This window comes from Schistocerca americana, chromosome 1 (assembly GCF_021461395.2).
Source record: "Schistocerca americana isolate TAMUIC-IGC-003095 chromosome 1, iqSchAmer2.1, whole genome shotgun sequence".
NCBI classification, from domain to species: Eukaryota; Metazoa; Arthropoda; class Insecta; order Orthoptera; family Acrididae; genus Schistocerca; species Schistocerca americana.
The window spans coordinates 705,240,879-705,261,600 of NC_060119.1; the positions used below are offsets into that span (position 1 = coordinate 705,240,879).

The following is a 20,722-nucleotide window of genomic DNA, read 5'->3' on the forward strand; positions in this document are numbered from 1 at the left end:
CCGCCAGTCTTCGTCAACAATTCCTGGCTCTTCTTGCCTCATTTCGCAATGCAGATGTACTCTCCACCGATGGTTCTGTGGTCGATGGGTGCACTGGGTTTGCTTTCATCCACAGCGACTACGTTGAGCAGCTTTCCCTGCCTTGTGGGAGCAGTGTTTTCACTGCGGAGCTGGTTGCTCTTTATCGTACACTCACTCACCTTTTCTCCTGTCCTGGGGAGTCGTTTGTCATATGCAGTGACTCCCTGAGTGGATTGCAAGCACTCGACCAGTGTTTTTCTCGGGACCCTTTGGTGCGTGGTATCCATCAACCACTGTATTCTGTTGTATTCTAGTCAACTATTTGCTCTGCTCCTTTTAAGTGTCCTCTATTTTGTGTTACTGCGGTGTTCATTTTAGCTCTGTACTCCTTGGTGTTCCCTCCCTCTGGGTGCAGAGGTTACACTTTTACTGTATAGGCCTTTTACAAGTATGTCTGTTTGGAACTGGGGACTGATGACCTTGATGTTTAGCTGCCGTCAAACCCCAAAACCAACCAACCAACCAAAAACCACATAAAAAGCAAAATGTTGTTAGTTTCTGATTGTCATGTGGCCTGTGCAAAACATGTTCAGTAAGGAGTCTACCGTTTTCTGCCTCAAACTGAAGTCGAGAAACAGCATGTTCCACAACAGATTGGAGCATCTCAGTGGTCACGTTCAGAATGCATTGCACAATGCGTGCCTTAAATTCAAGTACATCTGGAATTGGAACACTGTTCACATCATGTTTCAGGTAACACCACAGCCAGAAGGCCGGCCGGTGTGGCCGAGCGATTATAGGCGCTACAGTCTGGAACCGCGCGACCGCTACAGTCGCAGGTTTGAATCCTGCCTCGGGCATGGATGTGTGTGATGTCCCTAGGGTAGTTAGGTTTAAGTAGTTCTAGGTTCTAGGGGACTGATGACCTCAGAAGTTAAGTCCCATAGTGCTCAGAGCCATTTGAACAGCCAGAAGTCACACTGATTAAGATCAGCTGATCTGGACAGCCAGGCTGTAGGGAAATGGCAGATGATGATTCTAACATTTCCAAAATGCCTTTGCAGCAGCTGCTTCACTGGCAGTGCAACATGTGGAGGAGCACCATCTTACGTAAAAGTGATCCTACCCACAGAGCCACCGTGTTAAAAGGCTGGAATTACAATGATGTGCAAAAGACTTTCATACTATTTACCAATCACGGTACAGGTAGCAGGACATGCAGGAGTCATCTCACCCTCAGGGGCTTAGCATTCATTTGCTGGTATGGTTTTAATGACCCTGGGGTTCCAGAGCAGTGGACTGGTAAGTGCTGCCAGCCCCCTATTACTGTAAGTTCTGGACATTATCAGCAACCACCATACAGTGCAGTGGTGGAACGTTGAGCATGTCAGGGAACAGGAATCTTGGCTTGACTGCCCAGAGCATGAGGATGGAATAAACCTGTATAAAAAAAACCTCAGTCTCAAGGTGTGCTGCATGCTGATGGGATGCGTGGCTGCTGAGGTGGAACATTCATTAGCGGGCAACCTATGGGGAAAACTGTTGCACCTCAGTTGTATAAGGCTCATTCATGCACATGGGGCTCTGTCTAAATGGGTCCTTATTTCCCTAGCTGCTCCCAGCATAAGGGATGGGCTGCCAGAAGGTACCAACACCCAGTCTAAGAAGGGTGCTCATGTAGCCAGTTCTGCTGATTGAGGCAGTATTGCAGAATATATTTCTTATATTTAAAAGAAGGCTTAGAAGGCATTGCTGTTACCTTAAAGCCTGTTAAGCGCTTGCGCATTGGTACCCTGTTTGCTGAAACATCTAGTTCCAACAAGTCCAGGACCTTCAGAAAGCTTAATGCCTTGGGGATTGTGCGATAGAAGCTGAATTTCACAGCAGCTGGAACTACAGCAAAGGAGTTGTTGTAACTTGCAGGGTTCTAGTTGACATTCCCCGAGAATAATTGAAAGCCAAATGGTCCCAGGAAGGCATTGTTGATGTGCAAAATGTTATGAAATGGGTGGATAGTGGTCTTGTAAAATCAGATTCTTCTATCCTTACTTTTAACAGCCCCGAACTACCAGAGCACGTGAATACAGGTTTCCTCTGCGTAAATGTAAAATCTCATTACCTAAATCCAATGCGGTGTTTTAAATGCCAGCACTTTGGGCACACTACTCTTGGCTATAAAGGAGAAGACATGTGGGAAATGTGGTAAAGTTGCCCATGACAAAATTGGTTGCTCCTCTCCTCCAAAGTGTGTCAAATGCTCTGGGGATCACCCTGTGTGAAGCAGGGACTGCTGAGTTTTCCTTTAGGAACAGAAGATCCCTGAGATCAGAATGACAAAGCACATCCCTTATGGTGAAGCCAAGAAGTTATACAAGTCTATGCAGCCACCCACATTTGCTGCCTGCTTTTCTTCCATTCTGAAACAGCCCGTCCCGGAAACTGATGCCACTACACAAATGGAGGTTGCTACTGCCAGCACTAGCACCTGCATTTGTCAATGCACTTAAACTGCTGCAGTTCCTTTGAAGCCTGCCCCTCCCCCCAGAACTTCAGAAAAGGCCCTGGTTGCTGACATCTTGGATCTTCCTGCCCCTCCAGGGGTCAAGTCTTATGCACTGCCCAGCGCTGCTACAACCACTACCAGAGCCATCTCGGAAAAAAAATATCAAAGTCAAAGGCAAAGAATCTCCCACTGAAGGAGACAGGAGGTACCTAATCTGATGATGTTGATGTCTTCCTATATGATGTCTCTCTCGAATCTTTCTCGGAGGCAGTGGAGGTTGATGTCGAACTGGGGCAATCATCTCATCCCAAGACTGAGCCTCTAACCATTGTGGGCTCCCCTCCTAGGCAGGAAGTCAGTATGAAAGTACTACCCCCCGTGACAGATGGCACCAATTATACAGTGGAACATGAATGGATTTAGGACACATGTGGAGGAACCGAAGCTCCGAGCACTGCAACACCCCCTGTGCTTGTGTTTACAGGAAACACAAGTAAAAGTATCTGCTTCCCCTGTACTATGGGGCTATACACTATATTGCAAGGGTGACCTGACTGGGGAAAGGGCCAAAGGAGAGAACACCACTCCTCTGCCCTCCCCCTGGATACTGACCTGCAAGCAGCTGCAGTTGAAATTCTGTTACAGTTTGCTCTCTTTATTTACTTCTGCTGGATGCAGTAAACTCCGGGGCTGCTGCAGAACTTGTGGAGCAACCCCCCAACCGTTTCTCCTCCAGGAAGACTTCAATCCCCATCGTGTCCTGTGGGTCTTGACCTCTACCTGTCCTTGGGGTTGAGTTTTGGTGCACCTCCTGACATCTCAAGAGCTGTGCATTCTAAACAATGGTACTCCAACTCATTTCTGTGCTGCTACTGGGTCATTCTCGGCCACTGACGTATATCTTTGCTCTCCCGCTGACTCTCTTCACTGGAAGGTCATTGACGACCTTCATTCGAGTGACCGCTGCCCAACCTATGTTCATCTACTGGGCTGTGGACTACTGGAACAGAAGCCACCAACTTGGATGATTGGCAGGGCTAACTGGGCGCTGTTCAGCCAGTTGGTGGCGTTTGAACACTGTGACATCGTCCAGGAATGGGTGGACCACAGCGTGCATGTGATCCATCATGCTGCCGACCTAGCCATACCAAAGTGTTTCACTCCTCTTAGGAAGCGACCTGTACCTTGGCAGACAGAAGAGTGCCATTCAGCCATCCAGGTCAGGCATATGGCTCTTTGAGGGTTTAAATGCCACCCGACAGTGGACACCCTCACAGCCTTTTGAATCGCAAGAGTCGAGGTTCACCACGTCGTGTAGGAGAGCAAAATATGGTCATGGCAAGCGTTCCTGGACTCCATCAACTGTTCCACTTGTTCTACAAAAGTATGGGAAGCCATCCAGTGTATATCCAGTAAACACAGTTGTTTACCAGTGCTAAACAGGAGTGTCCCCAAACGACACCTGGAGACATCACTCAGTCGCTGGCCAAACATTTTGCAAATGCTACAGCCGATGCAAGCCCGGATCTGGCAGTTAGTTGCTACCGTGCAACTGTCGAGAGAGGCAAGTTGGACTTCAGATCCAACTGTTCTGATGCCTACAACTCTCCTTCTCCAAGTGAGAGCTCACTGTCAGATCGATTTGAACAGGACAGTTGTGTCCCACAGGGCAGTGTTGTAAGTGTTACTCTTCTTGCCATAGCCATACACAGTATCACATTTACAGTACGGAGTCCTGTACAATACTCCATATTTGTGAATGATATTGCTGTTTGCTATTCCTCCTGCAGTTTTGCAACAGCGAGCAACTAGTTACAACTTACAGTGCGGCAGTTAGAGGAATGGACTGCAAAGTCAGGTTTTCAGTTTTCTGTGGATAAGTGTGTGTGTGTGTGTGTGTGTGTGTGTGTGTGTGTGTGTGTGTGTGTGTGTGTGTGTTCATTTTAATCGTTCTCGTCGTATTTTTAATTTGCATATGGGGGACACCATCCTATGTTTTAGAGACTGTGTGAAGTTTCTGGGCCTCATTTTTGACTCCAGATAGTCGTGGTTGTCACATCTGAGAGACGTTAAAGCCAGAAGCCTGAAAGCACTGAATATCTTAAAGTGCCTTAGCCACAGATCTTGGGGAGCAGACAGGGCACATCTCCTCCAGTTTTATACGACTTTCATGCATTTGTGACTGGATTATGGGTGCACAGTGTATGAGTCATCAAGGCCCTCTTATTTGCGGATCTTTGACACTGTCCACCATGAGGGGGTTCAGCTGGCCACGGGTGCTTATCGGACCAGTCCCGTACCCAGCCTCTGTGCTGAGGTGGGGGAATCGCCACTTACCATCTGGCGCCAGCACCTCATGGTGCATCAGACGTGTAAGTTCCTCGCAGCTCTGACTTCAACCGCACACCATACTGTTGCTTGTCTGCCTCTGGAGCACCTTTTCTCCAACTGTCTACAATGCCATTTGGGATCTGTGTGCAGTGTATGCTGGAGTCACTCACTGTGGAGTCTGTATGACCCCAAACCCAGGGTTTTAACTGTCTGCCGCCCTGGTTACTGGAGAGGCGCAGAGTGGTTTTAGATCTGGTGTAGTACAGGAGAGAAAGAGCTGCAGCTTGTTTTTAATGTGGTATTTTCTGACATTTTACCTAAGCACCATGCCTGTTTTTACAGATGGGTCGAAACAGGGATTTTGTTGGTTGCTATGTTGTTTTCACAGATCATGTCCTCAAGGTTTGACTGCCACAAGCCTTTGACTGTCTTTGATGCAGAATTGTATGCGGTCTTGCAGGCACTGGAGCAGATGAGACTTTATTCAAGTGCTAAATTTATTGTCCGTTCCAATTCTCTGAGTGCCCTTCACACTCTGAAACATTTGTACCCAGGAGATAAAGTAGTCCAGACTATCCAGGATAGCGTCCTCCACCTATAATGGCTGAGGAAGGAGGTGTCTTTCTGCTGGGTACCAGGGCACCAGGGAATTGTGGGAAACGAAAGGGCAGATCTAGCAGTCAGGAAGGCATGCCTTGATCCTCAGGTCTTTAATAAGTGTGTCATACCCCTGTGTGCTATGACATCACTGTTGAGATCCAGAGTCTTGCGTCAGTGGGAGGATAACTAACTGGAAGTTACTGACAATAAGCTCCGTGTCGTAAAGCCCACAAATAGGCTGTGGCATACCTCCTTCCAGTCATGTTGACAGGACGAGGTCCTCCTCACTTGAATTCGCATAGGCCACAGCCGTATGACATTCGTACTTTTGCTCCAGTGAGCGGACCCTCCAGCATGTGGTACTTGTGGCATACAGATCACTGTATGCCACAAGTGGAGTGCATTTTATTATCTGACCAGCTGACCATGGCTGATTTGCCGATGGATCTACAGCCTATTTTAGGTAACGATCAAACGAATGTGGTTCGAGTTTTATAGTTTTGTTAATTGTCCAACGTTTTTAACAAGATTTTAGGAAGATGATTTCAATGTGTTCGTGGGAGACTGGCTTGCCCATATCTTACACAAGTGGCCAGCCAGTGACAATTCCCTGTGCCTTCCTTTTAGCTCCTTTGTCATTTTACTTGTGGTTCAGTCTCCTGTATATCATCTTTTGATACCATTTGATGTGAGTGCTGATCTTGTGTTGCCCATATTCTACAATGCTGCATATTAACGTGTCATAGGAGATGGAAATGGGCTTTGTCTATCCACAGAATGTTTCATAGTCATTCATTGTCCACTTCCATGTGAGCAAGAAATTCCAGAACGAACGTTTGTCTTGCTGGCAGGTCAGCAGGAAGCAGCTGCTGAACATGGATGTTTTGTATGATCGTATGCACTGTACATGCAGGCACGTTCAGCGTTCGGACAAATCCTTGTGTGCTGAATGTTTGAACACCACTGCTCGACCCTTCCTGCAACACTGTGGCCACATTTTTGACAGACATCACATCAAGTGCTTTCGTCCCTCTACCACATTGCACTTCAAATGAAGCTGTCTTTTTGAATTATGTAATCCTTTGGTCCAAACCCTTAGCAGACAATGGATCAATGCCTTTTTTCCATATTCTCAAGTGTCTATTACTTCTGTAGGGCTACTGGTGCACAGTCATTGATCTTACAAAAGAGCTTTACTAGCAGCATGTGATCCTTCATGGAGACAGTCATGTTGGGCGTCACAGTCGGAGACTCGAACAGCCATGTGCTCCGCGTCTGATGGTGTGCATATTCTGATGCTTACAATGCCACCTATTAGTCCAATTTTTGTTAGTTGATTTCCCCGTGATGTTTCCCCCTGCATCAATAATATGATGTTCAAATTTGACATCATTCTGAGCAGTGGTTCTCTTTCTACATTGTTTTGTAATTTGTACTGTAATTATGGACACTCTGTATGTGTAATGTAAAATTGATACAGCAGTAAAGCAGAAAAGTAATGGAATAATAGGAGGTAACGGGTGTTATGAATATTTTGCCAGTAAGGGAAAACAGATAACTGTAGAAGTGCCTAGAAAATGTTCTCTGGAGTAGTGCATCATTGCACCCGAATCAGAATGTTATAGACTGCTGAAAAGAGGATATCCATTTATTTATTTATAGGAACAGCTTAAATAATAATCAGTTGGATTAACTATATTGTGATAAATGTATGTGTTCAGTCGACTGCAAAAAATAGAAATCCAAGAAAGCAAGATATATAGACTATGATGAAGAATGAGACTTGCCAGTATGGTTCACCAGTTAGATACTTGATGCATATACTGGATAACCTTCCTTGTGCAATTAACTGTACCTCTGTAGCAAGCATGTACAACACTAAGGGTACACTGACACTACTGTTTCTGAAAACTTTTGTTACAGTGTATGACAGTATCCACTGCATTACTCTTCCAGTTGATGCACTGGTTTGGGATTCAAATCACTCAACTTGTTCATCACAGTCTAAATTGTGACTGGCTCAACTAAAATCCCAAAAGAGCCAAATAAAATAGCCAGAGAAAAATGTTTCACTCAGAAATATAGATTATATTCATTACTGATTCCAAGTGCCTGCTTTTAATAGTCATAAGAAATTTAGTGAGTGAGGGAATAGCCACTCCTTATCACCTTAAGCTAGTCCTATAAAAAGGTTGTAACTGGTATACCAGGTCCATTTTTTTTAATCACTGTTTGATCAGTGTAGAAAAACACATATTTTCGAGTAGATCCTTGCAATAAAAGTGAACACATAAATTTTCTGAATTTGTGCCTGTATTTTAAACATTTTGGGATTCTTACCTCATAACAGCCATTTTTAGTATCTCTTGACAACAATTTTTGCAATAGCTGGCAATTAACAGTGAAAATATGCAGACAGTAGCTGGTCTCCTAAAATTTACAAGGAGGGTGAGATGATGTCAGCGGTTACCTTGAATGGTTCACAGTAGTTTGCTAAAAAGTTTGAAGGGGATGTTTTAAAGGACTTGCCACTGTTTTAATTTGGGATAGTAAAAATAATGAATCTTGGAGGTCCGTATATTATAACAATTTGCTGTTTTTGTTCTCCGAAAGCCAACAGACGATCAGTTGTTTACTGCCATTCCAACATTTCCCTGTTGGTAGACATGAACTGAAGGTGGCAATTCTCTTGTGACTGTAGTGATGTTGCACTTTTGTCTTGTGGAGCTACTATCTAGCAAATGCACATGTCGTGAGACTGGGATCACTGACAACCATGATCATGCTAGCATGTAATTGTCAATCCTGTCAAAGAGCATCAAGTGCTACGGGATTTTGATGGTTTGTCTCAGTTTGCATTTTGTATCCATGGCTTTTGGCAAACACATAGACCTCTGAGAACTCCCCAGGCGATTTGAAACAAATGAATTGGCCTCTTATGTACAGAGAATCCCCCGTTCCTCAGAATCATAAATTCTGATGCCCTGTTTTTTATTTAACATTTTGACTTTAAGTGACTGAACAACTTAACTAAATATTGAGTTATTATCTCTACTAATTCCAGTGTATATATTCCACGAAAGACTTTTAGAGAACAGATGTAAGATCGCAAAAGTTCTCAGACAGCATGTAAGCCCATCAGTTTTAACACACGACATTGTATTAAAGTAAAAACTTTAAATCAAACAAAAATAATAAAGCTAAGATTATACGAGGGTCGAATGAAAAGTAATGCCTCCACCTTCGTTAATTGGGTTTGGGTGGGAATATTTTAATAAATCAAATGCAGAAATAATTCGTAAATATTCACTTTTCCACATAATGACCAGCCAATTGGATAAATTTCTGCCAATGATGAACAAGTTTTCTGAAGCACTCATGGAAGTAGTCGACACTCTGTTTCTGAAACCTCAGTCTCACAGTTCTCTCAATGTCTTCATCAGAAGCATAATGATGTCACATGATTGAATGGAGAAAGGTGTAGCTTTCATTCTCGTAACGCGAGAGGAGTTCCTGGCAAATTTCAAGTCTGTGCGCTTTCATTTTGGGAGTCAGCATCTGGGATACCCATCATGCACAATCTTTCGATAGCCAAGCAAAGCAATAATGTGACCCACACGTTCTTGTGAAATGCTGATTGTGCTTTCAGTTTCTCTCTGAGTGATATGATGATCGTCCTGAGTCAATCTATCAACATTTTGCTTGTGAAACTCAGTGGTTGCTGTCACAGGACGTCCAACTCTTTGTTCGTCACGCAGGTCAGATGTTCTTGCATCAACATCGTTAAACTTCTCGCCCAACAACATAAAGTACTTGCATCAACACAATCACCATGAACTGCTTTCAATCTCTGATGAATCTCCTTTGAGGTGACACGTTCTGCTGTCAAGAATTCAATGACAGCACATTGCTTCAATAGCATTGACCGATGTTCTTTGCAGGGTTCCATTCTTTACACTGTAACAACACAACTGTTCAATGCTAAGGCTTCCTGCCAACTGTGGAGAAGAAGCTACGGAACAAGCCAGTACCTGCCGCATACCAATGCTGCCAACTGTTGAAGGGTCATGAAGGTGGAGGCATTACTTTTCAGTCAACCCTCATCTAATAAGGTGTGTCATAAGACTGATGAGTACGTGTGAGAACACCAGTGCAGAGGCTATGAATGTAATCCATGGTCAGTACCAAAAATGTGTACTTGCGCTTTTAATGACCTGACTTTCAGCAAAGATTCAGTGAAAAGTGTCAGTGGTATATGTATTTCAATAAATTGTTGAGAAAGTCATTACATGTCTCAGATGAAAACCAATACAGGACATAGTGGGACACTATCTAGTAAAGAAACTGCTGTCATAATACTTATTCACTATTAATACCTAAATATTTTACTTGGGTATTAGTAGAATTTATTTTACTGTAATTATTTGAAAATGTGTAGTATATAGTGAAGTTTCATACCTATTTATATTTAGCAATAAAATACATATATTAAATTACATTTAATAATCATACCAATACTTTTGCAGCATATATGCCAGTTCCTAATACTGGTTCCAGTGGGCCACCTCCACGGGCAACGCCTTATCCTCCTTATCCTACTGGCACACCATATCAACCTCCTACCTCAACACCGTATCCTCCATACCCTACATCTTATCCTTCCAACCAACCAGGTTTTCCACCATATCCTCCACTATATCAGAGCAACAACCAGGCTGGGTATCGTGGATACCCTCCATACCCAACACAGAACCAAACGGTGAGCATAAAAATAAAATCAAACTTGAGATGTCCTCACACGATGTCTTTTTCTGCTAAACTTGTACATGTGCTTGAAGTCTTAAGCAGCACAGGGTAGGCATGTGTTTAACAGATGCATCTTTTGCCAAAAATAGAAGGCATATGTCAAAGTGCATAGCTTCTTGTCCTCAGTGGGCATCTTGTAAGCTCATTATTTATTAAAGGCTTGTCTGTTTCACAGTGTTTTGTTGTCTCTTTCTATTTGAAATGTCTGGCAACAATAATGCACATTGTTGTCCTTAGAAGATCATGAGATTGTTTTGGAAGTGCAGTTCAAAAGATTATCTTAGTAAAAGTATGAGAGCAGCCTACGAACTAAGAAATTTAAACTCGTGACAGACTGAGATACCTTTTGTAAAATGAAATACAATCTCTGACATCAAAATAGGTGGCATTGGCAACAAATTTCCGCGTTTGTTTGTGCGAATCAGTTGTCTCCGAAATGTCATAACATTTACAATTTTAGAGCAATCCCCAAAAGTATGTAAGTAATTTTGTTCACCTAATTTTATATATATAAATTACTGTTGCAAAACAATTTCAGTGTGCAGTAAAGGTAACAAAATACAATTGAAATTTGTTGTCATTTAGAACATCTCTTGTGGATATTGCAATTTTGTGAAGGAGTCAAAGATATGTTTTGTTTTCAGTCACAAAATTTATTAGCTAATAGTTGCATACAAATCATGTTTTCAGGTACCAAGTCCTTATTGCCTGCTTTATCTCTGCTGAAACTGCATTAAACATAACCTTACCTTGCATAAAGATAACTTTGTTAGTTTTACAAGTACAATGTGAAAATCTTGTGGTAACAGTTGATTTCAATTCCAAGAGCTCTGAGGCAACATCTGGGCACTATTGTGCATATGCATTCAAGCACTAGTGATAGTTGCACTTGTATTCCCTTGCATCTGTACATGCACATGAGGAAACGGACATTGTGTAGACGTACTTTTAGGTTAAAGTCATATTGTTATGCATTCTGTGTCGTTTCAGTAAGACACTGTGGAAAATAGTGCATCTTGTTGGAACCTTATATCAATGCCAAGACCAACCCAGCTATTGTAGACTTCATGTGTCGCAGTCTGACATACTAAACCTTGGAACGGACCATACAGTGTCAATAGCATCAGAAGGAAAATTCAGTTGAGGTAGTTGTAAAATTAGGAGACAGAATGGCTGGCTATATTTACATACCTTCAGGAGGCAGAATTACAGTATGCCAAGAGGTAGACTTAAAAGTAGATAATGAACTTACAACTTTTGGAAGCATAGGTTCTTCTCTTGGGGAGGAAAGAGGAGTAGGTTGGGAAGGATGGGCAGGTCAATGCATTTCCCCAGGATAAAAGAGACCTCCAGGTATAAGGATGTTCCAGCCAAACCTGGGTAACTAGACAGTTAATAATTCCTTAATCCACCCATGTTGGTTTGAGAACACCATGACTGTTTTCAGAAATACTGTCTCAGTGCTAGTCTTGTGCATTAGTCATGGTGAATTTAACTATTATTTCTTGTGGTTTTTTAATGAACTCTTAACCACTGCCTTCTTGTTACATATTGTGAGACCTTAAAACATACAATAAATTTTCTGTAAACATAGCTTATTAGTTCACAAATTGTGTACACAACGGTGTTTAACATGTCATTTTAACACAAAGAGGTAAACAATTATAAAGTTAATCAGTTCATGGATGCAGACATATTGTTATAGATAGGTTTAACTGATGGGGGATGTACTTGTTGTTAACAGGCCTTTTATAATCTCAGAAAATACTCTTCCCCATTGTATTCATTACAAGCATGTGCTAGACACACCCACTTTCAGCCAAAATTGAGGCCATGTTATGTTTTTCATATTTTCCCATTTGTCTATCTGAAAAACTAAATCAGCATCCCTCCACATATGAACAAGATGTTGAGTGCAGAAAAGTTGGGGGATGTTACTTACTACATAATCCATCACATATCTTGGACATAAGATATTATAGTAAATAAAGGAAGGGAAAAGCAACCATTCTTCTATAGTGGACTGATGCGTGGAGCATAGAAATATATAACACAAAAACACTATTCATACTAGCTATTGAGCTCTTGCTCCTTGTGTTCTCTTGTAAGAGTACACGCAACCACACAGACACCTAAACGCACTCTCCTGTGACCACTGCCACAATAAGATGCACTATGTTTTCACTTTATGCTACAGAATGACTGAAGTGTTTATTAAGTTAAATTCTGTTAATTTTTTGCCATTCTTTCTGTTCTCTAAATATTCCTTGTATGTGTAACATTTGTATTTTAGAGGTACAAGTTTAGTGTAGTTTTCTAAGTTTAGTGTAGTTTTCTCCCATGATTATAAATGCTACTGGTGTCCTTAATATGTGTAACGTATTGGTAGATGTCTTCACCTGATGCAGTTAGAATCGCCATCCGAAGCGTCAGGTCTTCAGAGTGAGTCCAGTGACTGTTTTTGGTTATTATTATTATGACAGTTTTTATAGTGTGAAAATTGTGTCAACTTCCCGTGTATTAGATACCAAAAAAATTATTCCAAAACTAAGTGTGTCAAACTTATATGCAGTTTCTGCTAAAAACTAATGACGAGGCTCTACAAGTGGATGACTTTTTCTGTACTATCTTTTTGTTGTGCATTTCACTTCATGTGACTGTCAATATTCATCCCTAAAATGTTGCACTTGCTATACAGTGTATGGATTTATCATTTAAAGTTAGTGTTACATAATCATTTTCCATTTTTAAGAAGAAATTCATGTTGCTTATTTTCTTTATGTTGAATGTTATTTTATTATACAAACTGACCAACTGTAAATTTTCTCAAGGGCTTAATTTATTTTCTGTGCCAGCAGCTCCAGTATTTAGCCTGTTGCTGTTATAGGCTAACAGGATGGTATGGAAATTCATTAATATACACACCGAGCGAGGTGGCGCAGTGGTTAGCACACTGGACTCGCATTCGGGAGGACGACGGTTCAATCCCGTCTCCGGCCATCCTGATTTGGGTTTTCCGTGATTTCCCTAAATCGTTTCAGGCAAATGCCGGGATGGTTCCTTTGAAAGGGCACGGCCGATTTCCTTCCCAATCCTTCCCTACCCCGAGCTTGCGCTCCGTCTCTAATGACCTCGTTGTCGACGGGACGTTAAACACTAACAACCACCACCACCACCATTAATATACAGGGTATCCCAAAAAGATTGACTCGATTTTAAATAGAATTATTTGTGAGGAAGAAGGGCTTAACACCAACAAATTGCATACTAAATTATTTAGAAAAGACAGAAGTTTATAAAAATCCATCATAAATGTCCAATATGTCCTCCACTGGCTGCAAGGACGACATCTAGCCCAATTCATCCCAGACTGAGCGTAAGGTGTCTTTTGTCACTGAAGCTACAGCAGCTGATATTTTGGTTTTTAGTTCATCAGTGTCATGAGGTAAGGGAGGAACGTACACACATTGTTTAAAATATCCCCACAGGAAGAAATCACATGGTGTTAAGTCCGGGGACCTTGGAGGCCAATAGTGTAAAGCCTGGTCTTCCAGTCTTGTACACACTATCCAACGTTGAGGCATGATCGCATTGAGGAAACTGTTGTGACAGTGCGGTGGTGCTTCATCTTGCTGATAGATGAAATTGTCCGAGTCAAGTTGTGGGAATAAACAGTTCAGTAACATTCCTCAAAAAAGTAGGGTCCATAAACCTCGCTTTGCGAAACAGCACAAAAAAATTCTCTTTTGGTGAATCACATTCGTGTTAAATTGTTTCATGAGGAAAGTTGCCTCATCGCTGAATATCAACCGTGACATAAAAGTGTCATCTTCCATGTCCTCTAGAATAGCATTGCTAAAGTCCACTTGCTTCACTTTGTCAGTATCTCGTAGAGCTCGTACCAGTTATAATTGGTATGATTTGAGGGCTAAACGACACTGTAACACAAGTCACACTGTCGTGCGCAGTAACGCAAGTTCTCGGCTAGCACAATGCATAGTCTTTTGGGGGCTCCACTCAAATGCTCATTGGATTTGTTCCACTGTTTGTTCAGGAACGCGTGGCCGGCCAGGACTTTTGCTTTTACATAGGCACCCTGTTTCTTCAAACTGTTTATACCACCATTGAATGTTCTTTGGTGATGGTGGTTTAGCACGAAATCGAATATGAAACACCCGCAGAACTGCGATCCATGATTGAGTACGACTAAATTCAATAACACTATACGCCTTCTGTTGCGTAGACGCAATATTACGCAAGACTTGCTGCACTCTACAGGTCAGCACTCGTAGCGACGTCCAGTGGATTTTTTCTGAAGCTCTAGACCATGCCGAGTACATCTAGTGCTGTTTCAGTTATGTAGTAACATTTGTCTCAATATTATTTCAAGTTAGAATCGGGTCATTCTTTTTGGGACACCCTGTATATAAAGAACAATGTTGGTCCCAAGATACTACCCTGAAGGACTCTTCTGTTGATATATTTTGAATCCAATACTTTAAAGTTTCCCTAAAAAATTCACATCATTTGAAGCCTGTGTTATCTCTACGATCTGTGTTGTATCCTCTGCTGAGAAGTGATGAAACATGCTTTTACAACACAACTGTTTGTTACAGTAACTAAACAAAGTACACTTCTGAGAGAGGTTGTCTTTACAACTTGATAAATGAAAACAATCTATTCTGGACAGTATCTCAAGGAGCAGACAAGAGTGTTCAGCCTTGTCCTAGGAGTGAGGAGATCACAGGCAGCCATTGGTAAAAACAGCAAAGTGGTGCATCATGAGCGGCTGCTAGAAGTACAGCAGAAGTCGTTCTTCACAGCGAACATGGCACAAGAAGTCAGCAGGCAGCAGAGCATACAATGTGGTACCACATGAGCATATGACTGGATGGATAAGATAGTGCCCACGGATTGCTGTGCTGCCTGCTGTGACTTGCACGTCACATTGTCGTGAAGATGTACACAATACCTTGCTTTGCCTGTTTAGTAAGAACCTCATACATGAGGCAGGGGCCGTATGTGGCCCTCTAAACTAAGATGGAAGTGTGGTGGTTGAATTATGCAGGGGGCAGCCCTGCATACATGAGTTATCTCCCCCCTCCCTCCCCCTCCTCCCTTAAAAAGAGTTGGTGCAACCAACTCAGAGAGGCACTGCACATGTGGGAGAAGGCACACCACATCCACCAGTGTTGACGTCAGTGGGAATCACTGGGCTGCCTACAGGGACAGCTGTGGTGGTGGTGGTGGCAAGAGGACAAGCCATGGCAGTGTCAGGAATGAACACATTAACTAGACAGCTGGTGTCAGCACCGACATTGCTGGCAACATCAGGAGGGCTGGCTGGAACAGGGCAGGGCCGGCAGCAGGAAGACTGACAGATGGATGGATGATGTCGCAAATGGATGTTGCGATGACTTGAAGCCTAGCCAGTGCTAGCACGAGGGTCAACTGACAGAGCCAGCAACGGACGGACTGATGAGTGGATCGAAGTTGTAACAGACAGATGTGATGATGATTGGGGGGGGGGGGGGGGGGGGGGCAGGACTGGCGACAGTAGGATGGATGGGATGGCTGGCAGCAGTGTCAGCAGGGATAGTTGACAACATGAGGGTCAGCCAGGACAGGGCTAGTGACATGAAATGATAACAAGACTGACACTGTCACAGACAGTCTTGGTGATGACTGGAGGTCCAGCCGGTATGGGATTGGCAATGTCTAGACTGCCATAGAGCTGACATAGTTGCAGACAGGTGTGGTGATGACACTAGGGCCGGCACTGACAGGAGGTACACCGAGAGGAGGGCTGGTGCCGAGTGGACCAGTGCTGATGAGAGAGTCGGCATCCAGTCTTCCGTAGTCCTGCTACTATGGGCTTTACCAAATTAGCTTTTAGTTTTATTATTTGACATAAACAATATGATAGTCCAAAGTCTTTTGCAGATACATCACAGCTTTCTCTGTCTATGTTTTAATAACATGACCAACTGCTGATGGCTGAAGTTCTTGCTATCTTCATTTCACTGTTTAGCTACTGTGGTATGCTAAAACTGTCATGAACTTTTATACTGGTTTCAGCTAAGATATATGTATTTATATTTATGCCTCCACATAAGATTGTCTAATTTTTTGCTTTGAAACTTTGTCCATAAACTCTGTTAATTCATCAAAATCTGGATTACTGCTAAGTGATAAACACAGAATAATTTTTTAAAACCAATCTCTGTTATTTAAATATCTGTTATTTTAAAATGTTTCTCCTCACTAACTGTTCTGGGGTCGTGTCTGAATTTCAACTGTGTGTTCCTATAGCCCTCACTCTTCTGGGAAGTGCTGCAGTAGCAGATTACCCTCTCACATGTGAATAATACTAAATATTTGGTTTCTGTATCTCCATACCAGTGTTCTGTGGTTCATACTACTATACAGTTTAAAGGCTGAAGTTCATCTTCAAGCTGATATCCTTAATTTGTTATTGCCTTCATATTTTGGTGAAGGGTTGTTGAATCTGTATAAAAACTAATGTTAATTGTCTTTTTGACATCTTTTTTCCTTCTGGTGCCTAATAAGCATGCTTCTTGGTGTAATGTAGTCTCTGTCTTTTGATCTGTGTCTGAATTTATCTAAAAAAAAAAAAAAAAATAAAAACATTTGTCTCCCAAAAGCTGATAAGCTGATGCATATAATTTCACTAATGAGCTCAACCAGCTTTTTCCCTGATAAGAAAATTAAGGTGTTAAACCTTAAGCAGCAACTGTCATGTATTACTTCTTTATTCAGTTGTGTAGAGGTCTTGCTATATACATCCTGTGAGGTCTTTAATAAATGTAATTGTCTGGACAATAATGAGGAAGTTATGTCTTAATTACAGGCAATCTATGTGGCCTTATATACTGCAATTCCTCTATTCTGCAGTTTACTCCCAGGCTGTAGCAAATACTTAATGAAAACTTAAAATCAACTACATTAACTTAGCTTCTACCATGTTTTAACTGATACATTCTACCACCCACAGCTTAATATGCTACACAGGACACTGCGTATAAGAACATCAAAACAACTTTTTTTGACACAGCTGGTTGCCACACTTCACTGGTATTCACTCAGCAATTGAGAAAAACTATAACAACAACATAAACCCCATGAAGTACCATGCCAGATTTTGGCTTATTATTATTATTATTATTATTATTATTACTACAACATAACAGTAGACAAGACAAATAAGTTCACTGTGCTGGGTTTCATATTTTATCACTAGTCTGACACTTCTCAAGCATCTAGGACTGCATGATGTATCGGTGGATGATTCACGCAGATTCCAGTAAAGTGACTTTGTAGTTGTTAGTGGATATATAATCATCATCAGCAGTTTCTTTGTACTAAATATTTGCACCAAATTAAAGTGTTGTCTAAATACAGCAAGGAAGTTTATGAAAGAATGTAAATAATTTAGGCGTAAAGGAGACAACTCAATAAAGAAAAGAGGTGTTGAGTGTCAACAAGCACACGAAAAGTGCTCCTGGCCCCAATCTCTGCGAACCCACTGCACCTGTATCCTTCAACAGTCTCCATTACTCTGGTTTGCCATCCGCTCCCCCGCTCCCAATTCACTGTCAGAGTATGTTATACGAACTCATTGGGTCTGGTGCCCATATATCACTCAGGACACATTTCTATCCCCTACACCTCCTGCCTCTCCCCTTGTGCATTCCTATCCAGCTGCAATCATGGCATTTACAGATATATGTCAGGGTTTTGGAGACAAAGAGTCTATAGCACTAGTACTCTGTGACCTTAGTAAGGCATTGTGTGTTCAGCTGTGTAGAGTAGCAGAGGGGTGTGTGTGTGTGTGTGTGTGTGTGTGTGTGTGTGTGTGTGTGTGTGTGTGTTCTCCCTCTCTGACCTGTTAAAGGACTTGTAAAAAAAAAAGGGGGGGTTTGATTCTTTTTTGTCTGCCTGTAGACAGTTCAATGGCTGTACTGTTCGATGAGTAGTCTCTTGTACTCCTACATTAATAAAGTACTCCTTTTATTGTCTCTGCAGTAGAACTGCTATGTTTTGGAGAATACAGTAGCTACAGTCCAACAATGGGAAGACCAGTGTGGACTGTCAATAGTATTATGAAAAGCATAGATCTTTTTTGCTCGCCATAAAGATGACACTGAGTTTCAGACAGACACAATGAAAAGACTGTAACATATTGAGCTTTTGGCAGAACCCCCCCACTGTTCTTTCACTCCCTTTTCCATTCTTTGTTTCCCTTCTCCCCTCGTTCCTCCATTTCAACATTTGAGGTTCCTCTTTTTCTTCTTCCTCTCTGTGCGCTCCTGAATGCCGGGCCACACATCTGACACGTAATAGGTGACTGGATAACGCATAATTCCCAGCCCCGGGATCGCAGATCGGGTTCACATGTACCCCCGGTAGAGGCCAGGTCCAGCCCAGGGAGGGGTGATTACCTGAGCTGCAAGCTTCCCAAATTGCCGATTGGTCCCTCTGTCAGATGTTTGGGAGGTGCGACCTGAGATGATGTGAACAATCACCTAAGGCGGGTGCATCCCCTTGTGAAGGGGGACCTCAGTTGGAAGGAGCGCGCCATTGGAGATGGTGGCCATCAAGGGGGATTTTCTTGCATTGAGCCAATCATCTTAACAATCAAATTCTATGAAACGTAAACGTAGTGAGATTAATGGTTCAAAGACCCTTGCCGCTGTACCACGGTCCCTAGTGGCCTCACATTCTGAAAATGGCCAGTCCTTCACCGTGGTAAATCCGTTTATTAATCAGAAAGATGTTGTAATTGCCGTCCCTGTGAAATCCTGTTGTCTTTTACGGGATGGCACTTTGCTTTTGGAGACTACTTCTGATTCTCAAGCCCAACAACTGCTTGCCGCCTCGCTTCTCCATGGCTACACTGTTCGTGTCGAGGCCCATAGAACTTTTAATTCTTCCCGTGAGGTTATTTACACTAGACTGCTCGACTGTCTAACGGAGGCTGAAATCCAATCTTACCTCTCTGATCAGGGTGTCATTGCCATCCATCAGGTGATGAAAAAGGTAGATTCATTCTTAGAGCCCACCCTCTTTTTCTCACCTGTGATAGAGTGGTGCTTCCATCCAAGGTCAAAGCAGGCTATGAAATTATCACAGTTCGGCCATACATTCCAAACCCAATGCACTGCTACCAAGTGTCATCATTTGAACCACACTAGAATGTCTTGTCAACACCCAGCCAAATGTGTAACCTGTGGTAGGGGTGCGCTCAAGGGCGATTGTCCACCTCCTCCCCCCCGCTGTATCAACTGCAATGGTGACCGTGCTGCCTCGTCTCAGGATTGTACCATGCATCTTGATGAGGGAGCTGTCCAAGAGATTTGGGTAAGGGAAAAAGTGCCTTACGCCGTACCTCTCAAATTATTGACTAGTTGCTAACCCTGCGTTCTCCCGTCTGGCACTGATAGTATTGTTCTTGTTACCCCTCGCTCCATGAAGGACATGGCCATGCAGACATGTGACCTCAAACTCAGCTCTGAGCTTGTGAAATCACCCAGTGTCAAGGTAGCATCGCTGTCCAGCTGTGCAACAAGCCATCAAACTCTCGCCTCAAGGGGCGAAGCCACCAGCTACACAACTGATAGGCCAGAAAGCACAGAAGGAGTACTCCTAAGTAGACATCTTACGTCCCTCCAGCCAAACAACACCCAACTCTTCCTTTAACCAGAAAGGCTCAAAGTAGTCCACCAAAGACAAACGATCTTCTCCTTCGCCGACTTGAAGATCCTCTTTGACATTGTTGCCATGTGATACCTTAGCCCAGCCAGCCTCTGTGTCACCAGTGCACACCACCAACTGTTTTTCAGTGTTGGACTCCACAGACCATCAGCACAAGCAAGCCAATGCTTCTGTGGACCCCATGGAGCAGGGTCCTCCTGTGTCTGTGCCCTGTAGCAGCGACTCTTCAAGGGCTGTCACTCAGCAGCCACCCAGGTGACACCCCTACATCTCTTCCTCATCATGACTCTCCTCCATTGGAACTTTCTTGGCCTTCGGTCCTACAAAGAGGATTTACTGTTGCTTTTAGCATTGCAGCATCCCCTTGTACTCTGCCTTCAGGAAACGAAATTGCTCCCTTACTACCGCTTTGAGCTTTCACATTTCTTCCCAGTTAGTTTTGACATTCCCCCTGAGGTCGGCATTCCATCTCATGGGGGTGTCATGCTGCTCGCACGGGATGACATTCATAGTCAACCCATCTCCCTGACTACCTTATCTTCTAGCTGTTGCAGTTCGTCTTTTTCTTCCCCACCTGACCTTTTCCCTCTGTACCATTTATGTCCATCCATCATTTGATGTCACCAGGGCAGATTTCCTTCAGCTTATTGGGCTGCTACCTCCCCCATTTCTGCTACTCTGTGACTTTAATGTGCATCATCCCCTTTGGGGTTCTCCCAGAACCTG

General features: G+C 43.0%; 1 protein-coding gene across 4 annotated transcripts in view; it reads left to right on the forward strand.

Moving 5' to 3' along the window:
* LOC124609767 (tumor susceptibility gene 101 protein) overlaps positions 1-20,722 on the forward strand; it is a 155,401-nt gene that overhangs the window by 79,815 nt on the left and 54,864 nt on the right. For all 4 annotated transcript variants that reach the window (XM_047140099.1, XM_047140100.1, XM_047140101.1 and 1 more), the window contains one exon: positions 9,982-10,214. In XM_047140099.1, the coding sequence (XP_046996055.1) occupies positions 9,982-10,214 (233 nt within the window). The remainder of the gene's footprint in view (positions 1-9,981; positions 10,215-20,722) is intronic.